This window comes from Aspergillus heteromorphus (genome assembly GCF_003184545.1).
Source record: "Aspergillus heteromorphus CBS 117.55 chromosome Unknown BO70scaffold_9, whole genome shotgun sequence".
Lineage (NCBI taxonomy): Eukaryota > Fungi > Ascomycota > Eurotiomycetes > Eurotiales > Aspergillaceae > Aspergillus > Aspergillus heteromorphus.
Genome location: NW_020290414.1, coordinates 90,352 through 102,961, shown reverse-complemented (window position 1 = coordinate 102,961; position 12,610 = coordinate 90,352). Strand labels below are relative to the sequence as shown.

Below are 12,610 nucleotides of genomic sequence, written 5' to 3'. Positions count from 1 at the left end.
CATCCGATAATATCCCCAGAGAAATGCCCACGCCGAACAAAAGCCGATCCACACCCTTTCGAGCCGTTTATGCTTCTGTTATGTCATTTAAGCGTCACCCCGCAACCCAGTTTCGATCACACGCCAGGCCGACGTTAGGAGGAGAGCATTTTCCCCCCTTCATTCGCCCTTCTGGGCCAGACTCTTGATCGGCGACCAGTTGTAGATGATCCCCTTGTTATGCAGGGCACTCAGCTCGCGCAGGTCGGCCTCGCGCTCACGCAGCAGCGGCAGCACATCCTCCGCACATGTCAGCCCGATGCCCCGCAGGATCTCCGCCAGCGCAAGCAGGTATGTGTCCGTGCATTTCTGGACCAGGAACGGCTGGAACCGGTCTGTTCTGGATTCCAACACCCCCAGCCGGGCTTGTTCCAAGTGGTCGTGGATGGCCGACGCCCAGCTGCGACATCACATCCATTAGTATGCCTGAACGCATCAATCCCGGCAATGCCGCGTACCTATAGTCCAGGCCAGCTTTCCGAAACAGGGCGGGCACCTTCTCCCCAAATCTCTCGGCCTTGGCTCCTGCGATGACCTGATGCACCAAGTCTGCTTCCTCCCATTGGACGTACCCCCCCGGCTCTAGTTGCCCGTTAGCAAGAAACGCACAAGTGCGCCGTGGGAGGCTGGGATCCTGCTCACTCAGCAATTTGGCGATATGCGAGACGAGCGGCGCAAGGTTGCCGTCCTTGATGTTGCTCGCCCACATCCGGACATGCACCACATCGTACTGACCTGTCAAGGACGGCGGTGGATCGACCAGGGAGTTCAGAAGACCGAGGCTGACATTGGAGGGCCACAATTCCGGCGCAGGGAACTGATCCCCCGAAATGTCAAACCCGTGCAGCTGGGTTGCCGGTGGGAGGTCCTTGGACAGATCGAATAGCCAAATCCTGCCGCTTGTCAGCGCTGGTGGGGGGGTGGGCAACGATGATGGACGGGACGGGGCAGAGGCTGCTCTCACGCGGTACCGGTCCCGAGCTCGGCAACCTTCATATCTGCCCTGACTGGGATCTGCGGGTGCAAAGTGTATCCAGTGTGGAGCTTCCAGAGCAAGTGCTGGGCGTCCAGGCTGTATCAGGGTATGGGAAACTTCCTGTCAGCCGCGGAGTCATTGCTGCTGGGGCTTTGCGACCCAGCCACTCACCGGACGGAATCTGAGAGGGCTCTACCAAGCACGTAGTCATCAGCGTAGGCCATGGCGTTTTCTTGATGTCAGCGAGGTGATGAAGATAGACAATAACGGAAGGGGCGGTGTCGTAGGAGACTTGTTCGATTCCTAGGTCCTGGAAGCAGATGTGGACATCCATTGACCAGATCGCGGCGGATATATATAGCCGCCAAATACGGAAGAAGATGTCGAAGACACGGAGCCAGACGATCTAACCCAGTGTGGGCCAGATAGTACACTGCGCGGCATCAGAAGGACAAATTGCCCCTTGTGGGATATATTTCCTGTCCAATGATGGCGATGGCAGCATGCCCGGCTCTCGGCTGGCGAACATCCTTGTGACACGCAATCTTGCCCTGTTCGGGCCACCTGCGTCGACCCGACCGATCGGCTACCCTCAAAAGTCGGTAACTGGTACTGATTTAGCAGTGGTGGGCATTGTGGTTATGCATAATCTGCCTCTTGTCCCTGCTTCCTGCATGTCCCCCCTTTCTCTCTATCTTCAAGATTCTAGATCAACATGTCTTATCATATTCTTTCCCACCCCATGCCATTTTCGGTTTGCTCCATCCAGGTATTCCGCATTAGTCCCCTGATGTCAACTTCATTGTCCGGAATACATGTTGGGAGTGCTTTGCTATGCCCGCTGGGAATATGTGGTAGTAGGGTTAAGAGGAAAACAGTCAACCGCCGTTATGAGGACCCCATGTCTGTGTATACAGTTAAGAGAATGCCGCATACTACCACTCGAGCGTGATCCGGACCCTTTGACAGGCATGGCTCGTGATTCGGTAGCCAAACTTCTTCTTTGGTTCATCCGCATAAGCAGTTCACAGCAGATATCAACTCCTGCTGATCATTCTTGGTGTCCGCTTCGCTCCTTGGACAGAGAGATCAGAGGCACCGTCATCATAGAAGTATAATCCGCTCACGACCAACATTCCGGACTCACCGTTTTTCTTTTGTTTTTGCCACCATCCGACGTCGGAAAGGACTGAGGAAATCACAGGACTTTTCCTTGGTCTATAAGTAATGGCAACTTGTTGCCTCTGACTCGAAGTTTCGTGGAGAGCAACCGGTCTTCAAAGACACGTTTCTTCCATAAATCCATCTCTTTGCTCTTGCACCGCAACACCAGTTACCGTCTCTTCAGATCAAAACAGAATACCTCTCTCGGTCCTCCCAAGGGGAAGCATCCAAAAGAAAGAAACAATGACGCGCATCATCGAGGCATCGATCACCCTGGTGGCTGGACATCCCGAGAGGGTCAATCTTGTGACCACCTTGTTGAAGAACCACCAGGGCCACGACTACTATGCCTACGAGCGTGGAGATTGCTGGTACGTCGGCCTTGGTGCATCCAAGTCGCTGGTGATCGACTCCCGCGGACAGAGTGCCACGATCATCGTTGATCATGAAGAGAGAGCCCATCCCGTGAAGACGTCGCTGTCTGATGTTGCCCGAGACTTCCTGGATCAGCACTGGAACCAAGTTGGCAGGGTGTTTGGCCAAGTCGGGTTCAACTACGCCGCCCATACCCGTGGATACAGCTACAGCCCGGGGAGCTGGCCGCTGCTGGCCTTGATGATTCCGCGGAACGAGGTGATTCTTCGGGGAGACCAGGTCCAGGTGATCGGATACGACAGCAACGAAGTCCTGGACTTGACCGCGTCCATCAAGGAAGCATCCCATGTCCGGGTGCCGAGACACATTCCAGCCATCGGCACGGCAGACTTGTCCGGCGAATATACCTCTCGGGTCCAGAGGGCTCAAGCGGAAATCACCAACGGTCAATACCTCAAGGTGATCCCGTCGCGGGCTGTCGACATCCCCGAACGAGTAGATATGCCCGGGACATTGCTCCAGGGTCGACAGTCGAACAGCCCCTCTCGGACCTTCTGCCTCAACCACGCAGGATACCAAGCCACGGGGTTCAGCCCCGAGCTGGTGATGTCGCTGGACAAAGGGGTGGTGAAGACCGAGCCTCTCGCGGGAACCCGTTCGTGCAAGGGCACCAAGGCTGAGGTCGCAAAGCTCCGGCAGGAACTGGAAACCGACAGCAAGGAGATCGTGGAACATGTCATCTCCGTCAAGGAAGCCATCCGCGAGATCGGACAACTGTGTGACCGGGCCACGGTGGACGACTTCATGTCCGTCCGCGAGCGTGGGAGTGTGCAGCATCTGGGCTCGTGCGTGGCCGGCCATCTGGCCCCGGAAAAGGACATGTGGGATGCCCTCAACGTGCTGTTCCCTTCCATCACTGCCTCGGGCATCCCCAAGCAGGCCGCCATCGAGGCCATCGAGCGTCTCGAATCGCGACCCCGAGAGCTCTACTCGGGCGCGGTGTTGATGCTGGAAGGCTCGGATTCGATGGAAGCAGCCCTGGTTCTTCGCACGGTATTCCAGGGCCCCGATCAGCAGTGGATCCAGGCGGGCGCTGGAGTCATTGCGGAATCCAAGGCTGCGAGAGAGCTGGAGGAAACGTGTGAGAAGCTGGCAAGCATCGCCCCGTATATCGTATCAGAATCGGCGGTCGAGGAGAAGGATCGGAGGGAGGGTGTCTGAACGGATGGAGGCAATTCGATCTGGGCTGGCCAGATGTTACCTGTATCCCTGTTGTGTGCTTAGCCTCGACCCCTCAGACCGATGCAGTGATTCTGATAATGTGATATTCACCCTGCACGTACCTCTTCCCCTGGGTCGGTCCAAAAAATATCAGGGGATGTGGCTGACAGTCTAGTATCGCACCCACTGTAATGATGACATGCGATCCAATAAAGAGAGTTCGTTCGTAGGTATCAGACAAAGTGAAGAAGAGGGAGGCAAAGAACTGCTTCAGGCAGCTCGATATTCCGCGCGCAAGTAATGATTCACTGTCAATTCACTGAGTCCATCGACCCACTCTGCTGCCCCCCCCCGTGTCTGCTCTTGTTTCTCTCTGTCTCTCGCGCGCCCCATCTCTCATCTATCCTCTCACCCAACTATCTCCTCTTGCCACTGATCTTTCTCTGTTGTTTGTCAATCAAGCAGAAATCGTTTCGAGCGCGTTAAAGCGCATCAAGGATAGTGAACACATCAACTAGCTCAAATATATCGACCATATTGATCACATCAAATCCATCAAACATCAACATCGTCCGCCCTGGTGCGAGACGCGCCTTGAGTCCTTGTTGACTGTCTTTCTGGTCCAAGAGTACCGGCTCCCGTCAACTTCAGTCAGCCAGCTAATACTAACACACACAAAACCCTCACTGTCAGACGCGTTCACAATGAGCGCCCCGATCATCCCCCCCATCATCCCCGACACGGCCGCACAGCGCCAGAAGCTGCAGCGCCAGGCAGGACGATGCCGGATCATGTACCAGCGCAGACCACCCATCACGCCCTGGCGCCGCGGGGATCCGGTCGGGGCTGAGGTCCCCAAGCCCTCGAAGACCAACCGAAACCGCTCGGCCTGGGACCACTGGCCCACCACCGAGGAGGTCTGGGATCCGCTGGTCGAGAACGAGTGGCCCCCGTATGGGGTGCGTCTCAACGACGTCTGGCTCTACCTCGCCATCAAATTCTTCCGTCGAAAGCAGCGCTCGGTCCAGTACCCGGCCGACTTCGATGCCAACGGCTATGTCCGCCCCGGACGCGTCCCCAACGGTCCGGCCATCATCCTGCGGGCCCATGGGCTGCCCTTCTACGCGGTATACAAGGGCTATTACGTGCTGTGCGGCTCCGAGGGCGCGAAACGCCACATGTGGCTGCTGGAGACGCAGAACATCGGCGCCAGGAACGACTGGGGACCGCACGCCATCGTCGTCGGGCCTGTCCTTGCCCTGCCACACGTCCCAGGCAGCATCCGTCAGATGGTGTTCCACGATCTCCCGTCCTTCGCAGCCCCCTACGAGCATTGGGCGGAGGAGGAGAACTCGAATGGCAACCACGATACATGGGTCACCTGCCGGAACGACCTGGTCTTGCGCTATACCAACTTCAGTTACGAATTGGTCCCACTGGCGGTGTTTCAGCCAGAGAAGCACTGTGCCATGAGCGCCGCGCACTCGTCGTTTCTCGAGGATCGTGTGGATCCAGTGTCGCACGAGCCTGCGGCACTGGCGGCCAGTCCTCAAGGTCAAGGCGATCATCCATCGTCCACCCCCGCCAAGAGCTCAACGTACAGTCTTTCATCCGAGGATGATACTTCTGGAGAATCCGAATCCGAATCCGCTGCCGAGGAGACCGGAGATGAAGATGCATACTATGAAGATGAAGAAGGGGAGGAGGAGGTGGTGGAGGAAGCGGAAGATGAGCACCACGAACCATATGAACCTCACGGAGGATACGCAGGTGGTGGCCAGCTGACCCCTCGACCGGATGCTAGCACTGGATCAGCCGATCAGTTGGCGATGATTGCAAGCATGGTCACCGAACGGTTGCGTTACCAGGAAGACGAAGAAGCTCGATGCGCCGTGGTGGCACCGGACGCCATGTACACAGCTTCCCATCTGGCCCCCCTTCTTGTACCCACGCCGTCACTGAGATCGACCGCACGGGGCAGCTGGCAGTCCCTCCTGCTGTCACAAGAGCCACCTGACGGGGAGATGGAGGGCGTCCAGGAGACCTATGCAACTGCCAGTGGCCCGGCCCAAACCGTGGCAGTTCCGGGACAGGCCCTCGTTCCGTACGGCACCCCCCCTCAGTATGGCATCCACTATTGCGTGCACGCAGACATTGCCCCCCAGGCCCCTGTTTTTCCCAGAGAGCCTCTGTTGCAGCCCCTGTTCATGACCAGGCAGCCCCAGTACTATCCTGGCGAGCCGACCCGGTTTGGCGGGTAGGTCTGGGTGGGCTTTGGTGGTGTCTATTCCTCCTCCTCCATCTCATCGATGATCAGTCCAGCCATGGTCTCCGGGAGGGCCATTGGATGATGATCATTGTTTTCGATGTTATCGCTTTGCGCTTTGATCCAGTTCGGTTTAGGTGTTGGGTTCGAATGTCGTTGCTTTTCGTCTGTTTTTCTTGATTTGAGATGTTGATTCTCTTGTGTTCGTGTTTGTCCAGTTCAGACATCATTCCTTTTCTCTCCATTTGATACCGCAGATGTGATTACCCTTGTCTTTGCCTTGTCTTTGCCTTGTCTTTACCTTGTCTATGCTGTTATTTCTTTCGGTCTTGCTGTCAGTGCGTTAGCCTAGAAAAAGATAAAACCCCCCAAAAAAAAGTTGAAAATTAACGCAGTCTCCCACAAGGGATCTTCGCCGGGTTTCCAGCATCCTCCCCATTATCTACCCAAACGAGGCAAAGGTACGTAGTAGCATTCTACAAGTGGAGGAAGCAAGGTCGATAACCACGTCCATTCATTGGAAAATAGCATACAACAATCAGCATCAGTCCGAGTCGTCGGACAGCATGGTCCGACCATTGATGGCCAGCAGTTCCACCTGGCTATGCGAAGGAAGTGAGCACGAGATAGAGGTCTTCCTCGCGGACAGGGACGTCATTCACTTACAAGACCAGGGGCGAGTTGCCGGGAATGAACGGGGGGGCGCCCCTGCACAGACAACTGGATGAGTACAGCCTCGACAAGAAAGACACACACACACACACACACACGAGGCTGGATAGACTTACTTCTCGCCGTACCCGTACTGGCTGCAGGCAGACATCCCCGGATCAGCAAGGGCACAGAGCCAAACAAGGAAGCACAGGAAACGTACGGGCCGAAGGTGAGATAGGCCTTCTCCCCAAGACTCATCCCCAGGATTCCCACCTCCCATCCTGTGTGTAATCGATCGGCTGTGAGCAGGTCTCCCGTTGAGGACGAAGAATAACCGGCGACTTACCCTTGATGACCGTGCCCATCCCGATCCGGAAGGTGAAGGGGTATCCCCGCTTGATGCTGCTGTCGAACCTGCAACATCGAACGTGGTCAGCACTACTCCCACTCCTACTCCTCCTCCGAGGTCACTGCAATGGATTCCATCGGCCATCAGACATACCGACGCCCCGATTGCGCGACCGAGTCGGGTCGTAGAGGTAGCCGTGGTAGTGCACCGTCACCATGTCGCCGGCCTGGGGGTAGTCGACCCCGTTGCCGGGCCGGAGGATGTCCTTGATGAAGTCGATCAGGCCCATGGTGGAGAGGTGTTCGGGATCGTTGTTCCTTATTCCCTATTCCTTGGTCCTTGTTCCTTCTTTCTCTCCGAGTCTCTCTGAGTCTCTCTGAGTCTCTTCTCGTCTCTTCTCGAAATGCCGACCGGCGTCGCAGCACGTGACCATGGAGCGGGGCAAATCGGCGGCGATTTCCGAGTCGGTGGTGCCTGGCTGCCTGAATGCCTCAGGCTAGCATGCTATATCTGGGTCGTCAGGGAGGTCAGGGAGGTCAGGGAGGAGGAAAGAGGGAGGAAAGAGTCGTCCACCGAGCGAGCTGGAGGATTCCCTCTTCTCTACACCGGGAGACTGATTCGCCACCAATAACCCTCCCAGACAAACACGCAAACAAAGAAGTTCCCCGACCAAACTGGCCCTGGTTTGGACAGCAACCAGTCGGATTGTGCCAGGCGGCAGTGACCCTCCAGGAGAACATCCCCCTCTCTACTGGCAACCTCCGAAAGAATGCATGTTAAGGGAGAAACTGGAGGGAACCGGGGTATTGGGTCCCTCCAGAGGAAGATGCCTGTTTCGCAGAGGGGTGCATAAATATCGTGCCTTTGTTCCTGGACATCAACTTGTCTTTCAGCCGGGTAGGATTCATACCATCCGTATCTGCGCATTCCAATCCCCCCCCAAAGCTGAGCCATCCTCTGATCCGATCGCAACAGAGCTGATCCAAGATGGGGGAGGACGGGTCCCCTACTCCTCGTCAATCCCGGCGCCTCGCCGGCCTGGCGCCAGAGCATGGTCTGGAAGACGATCAAAACGACCCCCAGGATGTCAGCGCCATGGGAAGCTCCCGAGGAGGCCCCAATCTCAACTGGGACAGTGGGGTGCCCGAAAGACGCTTCCGCCGGGTGGGCGAGCGTCGGTCCCTCGGGCACCTCCTGTGGATGATCGTCAAGTCGATCTTTGGAACGCCGGATGTCATCGACACCCCTCAGACCCCGGAGACGAACTTCCCTCTCCTCCACGCCGTGAAAGCTCGCCGACGTGAGGGGGACCCGGAGTCGGGCTATGGCCTCACCCTCTTCGAGTTCCAGGATATCTCCGGCCCGGGCGTGCCGTTGGACTGGCAGGGGTGCGAATCCGCCCTCGCCAAATCCATGACGGTCGATCTCGAGGCGCGGAAGAGATGGGCTGTGTACGGGGCCGTGGCCATTGGCCAGTTAATCCAGTTCTATCATTGCGTGGACGGCGGGGATGTGACCAACATCAAGGCCAAGGGGAAGTATGCCCTCCACATGCAGGATGACAGCGGGCTGATCATGGGCCAGCTCAATGATATAAGCCAGCAGTTCATCGAAGACCTCACCAGAGATGACGAGGCGGATGACGAGGAGGACGACGAAGATGACGGTGGCGATACTGGCGATACTGGCGATACTGGCAGTGATGATGAGAGCGATGGCGACGACGACGACGACGATAACAACCGTCGCGCGGCTGGAGATGATGGCCCACAGGACAGCGAGGATAGTGATGAATCCAATGCTCTTCGCGCAGTCAGTGGTCGCAGACCTGCTGCTCCTACGTGGCTGGTCAATTTCACCCCCGCAGCATCCCCCAAGAGTAGGTCCTCGAAAGCCACCCCTAGAAGTACTCCTAGAAGCACCCCTCGAAAGACCTATAGAAGTGCCTCCGGAAACGCCTCCGGGGACACTTCGGAAGATGCCGCGGGTCCAACGCCTGAAGACTCCTCCATCACATCTGCGGATTCACCTTCGAACGCATCGGACGACTCTTCTGTGACATCTGAGGATCCACCCTCGAACGCATCGGGGGACCATTCGGAGGATTCCTCTGAAGAACAGTTTGGGGACGATGCTGGGGACGATTCTGGGGACAGTTCCGGGGGCGATTCAGGGCCTGATAATGGCGATGCTTGGGGCCCCGTTGGAGACAATTCTGGAAGCGATTCTGGTGACGATGAGAGAGAGAACTCGGAGGAGAACGAGGAACACAGCCGAGACTCCTCCCCAGACCCGCTCGAACTCACGACCGAAACTGGCGACGCCGCCCCCGGAGATCACATCTCCTACCATCAAGGAAGATTTCGGATGGTCATCCGAGGAAGACCTCGAACGCCCCCCGGGCCTCTCTCCAGGCCATCTGCCGAAGACTCCTCCCCAGACCCCCTCGCCACCGCTCTCGAAGATGACTCCTCCCACGTGGAATCGGAGGCCGATCCCGAATATGTCCCTGAATCCTCTGCCTGCGAGGCTCAGCCCGAACCCGATGCCGACATGAACTCGCCCCAGATATCAGACGTCCGGATGCTCTCGCCTCGGTTCCCACTGGACTTCAACATGGCCGGCAACCACCCGGAGCCGGATTTGGAAAGCCTGGAAGGAGGGACTGTCATCTTTCCGCAGGACATACTGAAGAGCATTACCGGCTTTCCGAGGGGAGTTGCGAGGCACTTCCTGGACGTACACCCTGCCCGTGAAAATGAAAGAGGGTCGACCGAGAAGCAGGGGGCAGTGAGGGGGTCTTCGTGGCCGGGGGTGTAGATTATTATCTCTTTTTTTTTTTTTTCTTGCTGTGGTAGACGTGTTGCAAGTAAGATGGCTGGTTCAAGGGAGGAAGGCAATGAAGGGATTTGCAATAACATTGATTTTTCCACGGCGCACATTTTGTCCTCACCAGCTGGTAAAAAAAGTAGTATATTGTATCCTCGTAGACAGGGCAGAACCCTTGATCGCAAGGTGGTGTGGAGGTGGACCTGTAGCTCTTGATCCGGCCTCGGGCAGATGGGACGATGATGATCGATCCCCTCTTCTCATCTCTCATCTCTCATTGTCATCATCACCCCCTAGATAGCCCCATTTCCACTCCAACCTGCTTTTACACTCAGTCTGGATTCGCATGGCTCACGGGCAGCGGCAACATCGGCCAGCTCATCTGCGGCGAGAACCCCAACCCCCTGGCCCGCCATCTGCAGCAAACGAGGAGGGCATCCTGTATGCGGATCTGGACCTGGAGCGTTGCATCGAGGGCAAGGTCTTTCCGCTGCATGTCAACCGGTCGCGGTCGGATCCGGTGGTCAATACGTGGTTGGAAATACTAGCAATGGATCCGAATGATTCATAAGTAAGGATGTCCAAACCCTAGAACGGAAGTTCCAGTGAATGGATCCCACAACACCAAATGTCGCCCCCCCCTTTCTCTTCTTCGCCCTCGCTTTCTATGTCTCTTTGTTCCACATCACTACGTGTCTGTCAAGCATTATCATTCGATGCGTCTATCAGCTATCCGTGGTAGGGATGCCCCCATTCGATCTACATGGCCTCGTTCGTCACTCATCCTCCTCATCCTCCTCCTCCTCATAACCTAGCGACTTCCTCCGCCAGTTCGGCCTCAATCACGCCCAGCCCATCGCCCTCGCGCGTCCAGAACTTGTTCACGCGCAGGCCCACCGAGTTCAACAGGCGCGTCCACTGCTGCGTCGTGCGCTCCAGGCCCGAGCAGAAGACCATCACGGCCAGGTCCGTCATGCCGTGGATCGCCGTCGCGTTCCGGTCGGGCACGATATATTCCTCCATGATCAGCTTCGAGTAGCCCGGCTCCATGGCCTCGATGACGTGGTTGAGGATGATCCGTGCCTTGTCGTCGGACCAGTCGTGCATCACGTTCTTGAAGTAGTACACCCGGGACCCTATATCGCATCAGTGGCCGTGATTCGTTCCTCTCGCGCGATCCCACCCACCTTTCACCGGCTGCCGCTCCGTGAAGAAGTTATATTTGACCGGCACAATGCCCGCGGCATCCAGATCCCGCGCCCCCTGTACCTCGTCGATCACCAGCGGCAGGTCCTCCAGGATCAGCTTCCCCGGCGAATCGGGGAACCGCGACTGGAATCCCAGCAGGTCATGGCCACGGCCAGCCCCGATGTCCACGATCAGGGCTCGCTCCGGGTCCGGGTCGGCCTGAGCCAGCACGCGATCCGCCACGGGGAACCAGTCGGCCCAGTGGGGGCGATCGGCGCGTTGGCCTTCCATGAAGTTGTTGAAGCGCGCCAGGGCATCCGGGTGCTGGCACAGCCACGCAAACCCATCCTCCGTCATGTCGTTGGTGTATTGCAAAGGGGCGAAGAGCGGGTCTTCGGGGTTTTGGTAGCCAGTGCTCGCGAGGTATTCGGGGGTCTTCTGGACGGCCGGGAGGAATTCGAGGAAACTAGCGATCGTTGGAGGCCAGGGGTTAAACTCAGACTCCTCTAGACCCCCCCCCCTGGAATGATCATCGGCTCAAGACAAGGCAGAACTCACAGCGATTCCACCACCCCGATAGAGGTCCGGTTGACCATCTCCTTGGTCACGGCGGTCGGAAGGTATTCACACGGCGAGGGCTCGTCCGCAAAGCCGAATGCCACGCAGAGGCGCATCATTCGCTCTGGAGACAGACGCAGCGAGTCAGTCCGCCATACAATTCACAACTGAATTCGCAGCTGTCCGTCCGTCCGGGAGAAACACACCGACCAAAAGAGGATCCGCAGGCTTCAGGGCTGCGAGCTCGCCAACGGAGACGGGCGACGTCGCTGTCGCCAACACAGGGAAGACCTGCATGTCATGGGCCACTTTCACGGCCATCAAGGCGTTCGGCTAATTGCGGGATCGATGCCATCAGCGAGCCATGACGGGCTCACGTCGGGACGAAAAGACTCACCGTATAGGCCAGCTTCAAAATCGCATCGCGGGGCTTCTCCAGCGCTCGTGTCAGCTTCGATGCCTTCTCGAGGGCGTCAATCCGGGCGGACTCCGTTCCACTGGATTGGAAGGCCTCCAGCGACGACTGAACCTCAGCCCAGATGGGCTGGATCGACTCCGGGCTCATGTTGGTGTTGGTTGATTGACCGGCTATGGTTGTTTTTGCGGGCGCATCGATGGAGCTGCTCCAGACAACGCTCCCGACCACTTTCTTTTATATCGTGGGCCCCGTCGGACTGGGGGCATCTGGATCATCTCGCCCGTGTGCCAATACTGCAACTGATTGGGAGGAAGGAAGACCCGGTTGAGGAATGTGTTTCCATCCGGTTGGCGGGCAGGTGGAGTAGGGTCTAATGTGATGGTTGGTGGGCTACGTCAAGAAGAATGGGACGTTCGGTACGGATGACGGTGCCGTACAAAGTCCCTAGATACTACCTACTCCTTTGTATAGGGAGACAATCGCATCCATTGATTATTGCCCAGTGCTTTCCCCTTTTCCCTTTAACTCCTTGGCTGGCTGCCGGTCGCCCATTTGACTTGCACCGAGGATTGC

The 12,610-nt window shown here is 57.2% G+C and overlaps 5 protein-coding genes across 5 annotated transcripts; 2 read left to right on the top strand and 3 right to left on the bottom strand.

Moving 5' to 3' along the window:
* Nucleotides 1-95: 95 nt before the first annotated feature.
* Nucleotides 96-1,314, bottom strand: BO70DRAFT_334628 (uncharacterized protein). Its single transcript, XM_025541025.1, has 5 exons — nucleotides 1,187-1,314; nucleotides 1,004-1,111; nucleotides 682-932; nucleotides 498-621; nucleotides 96-439 (listed from the first exon to the last, which is right to left on the bottom strand). The coding sequence occupies exons 1-5, from the start codon at nucleotides 1,237-1,239 to the stop codon at nucleotides 160-162; spliced, it is 816 nt and encodes a 271-aa protein (XP_025400105.1). The 5' UTR covers nucleotides 1,240-1,314; the 3' UTR covers nucleotides 96-159.
* Nucleotides 1,315-2,422: 1,108 nt separating this feature from the next.
* BO70DRAFT_386563 (putative salicylate synthetase) lies at nucleotides 2,423-3,775 on the top strand (the record flags this gene model as incomplete). The annotated part of the gene is made up of 1 exon (XM_025545832.1): nucleotides 2,423-3,775. One exon carries the CDS (start codon nucleotides 2,423-2,425, stop codon nucleotides 3,773-3,775), a length of 1,353 nt encoding a protein of 450 aa, XP_025400104.1.
* A 2,810-nt stretch (nucleotides 3,776-6,585) lies between these two features.
* On the bottom strand, nucleotides 6,586-7,333 carry BO70DRAFT_395443 (FKBP-type peptidyl-prolyl cis-trans isomerase; the record flags this gene model as incomplete). The annotated part of the gene is made up of 6 exons (XM_025546541.1): nucleotides 6,586-6,643; nucleotides 6,708-6,749; nucleotides 6,830-6,850; nucleotides 6,916-6,976; nucleotides 7,042-7,109; nucleotides 7,194-7,333. The coding sequence occupies 6 exons, from the start codon at nucleotides 7,331-7,333 to the stop codon at nucleotides 6,586-6,588; spliced, it is 390 nt and encodes a 129-aa protein (XP_025400103.1).
* Nucleotides 7,334-7,589: 256 nt separating this feature from the next.
* BO70DRAFT_361164 (uncharacterized protein) lies at nucleotides 7,590-9,903 on the top strand. The gene has a single exon (XM_025542979.1). It carries the CDS (start codon nucleotides 8,032-8,034, stop codon nucleotides 9,862-9,864), a length of 1,833 nt encoding a protein of 610 aa, XP_025400102.1. The 5' UTR covers nucleotides 7,590-8,031; the 3' UTR covers nucleotides 9,865-9,903.
* A 774-nt stretch (nucleotides 9,904-10,677) lies between these two features.
* BO70DRAFT_334622 (S-adenosyl-L-methionine-dependent methyltransferase) lies at nucleotides 10,678-12,184 on the bottom strand (the record flags this gene model as incomplete). Its single annotated transcript, XM_025541024.1, has 5 exons — nucleotides 10,678-11,009; nucleotides 11,061-11,527; nucleotides 11,620-11,743; nucleotides 11,826-11,952; nucleotides 12,017-12,184. 5 exons carry the CDS (start codon nucleotides 12,182-12,184, stop codon nucleotides 10,678-10,680), a joined length of 1,218 nt encoding a protein of 405 aa, XP_025400101.1.
* Between the last annotated feature and the right edge of the window lie 426 nt (nucleotides 12,185-12,610).

Coding starts and splice junctions, on each gene's coding strand:
- BO70DRAFT_334628 (XM_025541025.1), bottom strand. CDS start 1,239: ATGGCCTACGCTGATGACTACGTGCTTGGTAGAGCCCTCTCAGATTCC. Junction 622..681: donor GCATATCGCCAAATTGCTGA/GTGAGCAGGATC, acceptor ACGGGCAACTAG/AGCCGGGGGGGTACGTCCAA. Junction 440..497: donor AAAGCTGGCCTGGACTATAG/GTACGCGGCATT, acceptor GTGATGTCGCAG/CTGGGCGTCGGCCATCCACG.
- BO70DRAFT_361164 (XM_025542979.1), top strand. CDS start 8,032: ATGGGGGAGGACGGGTCCCCTACTCCTCGTCAATCCCGGCGCCTCGCC.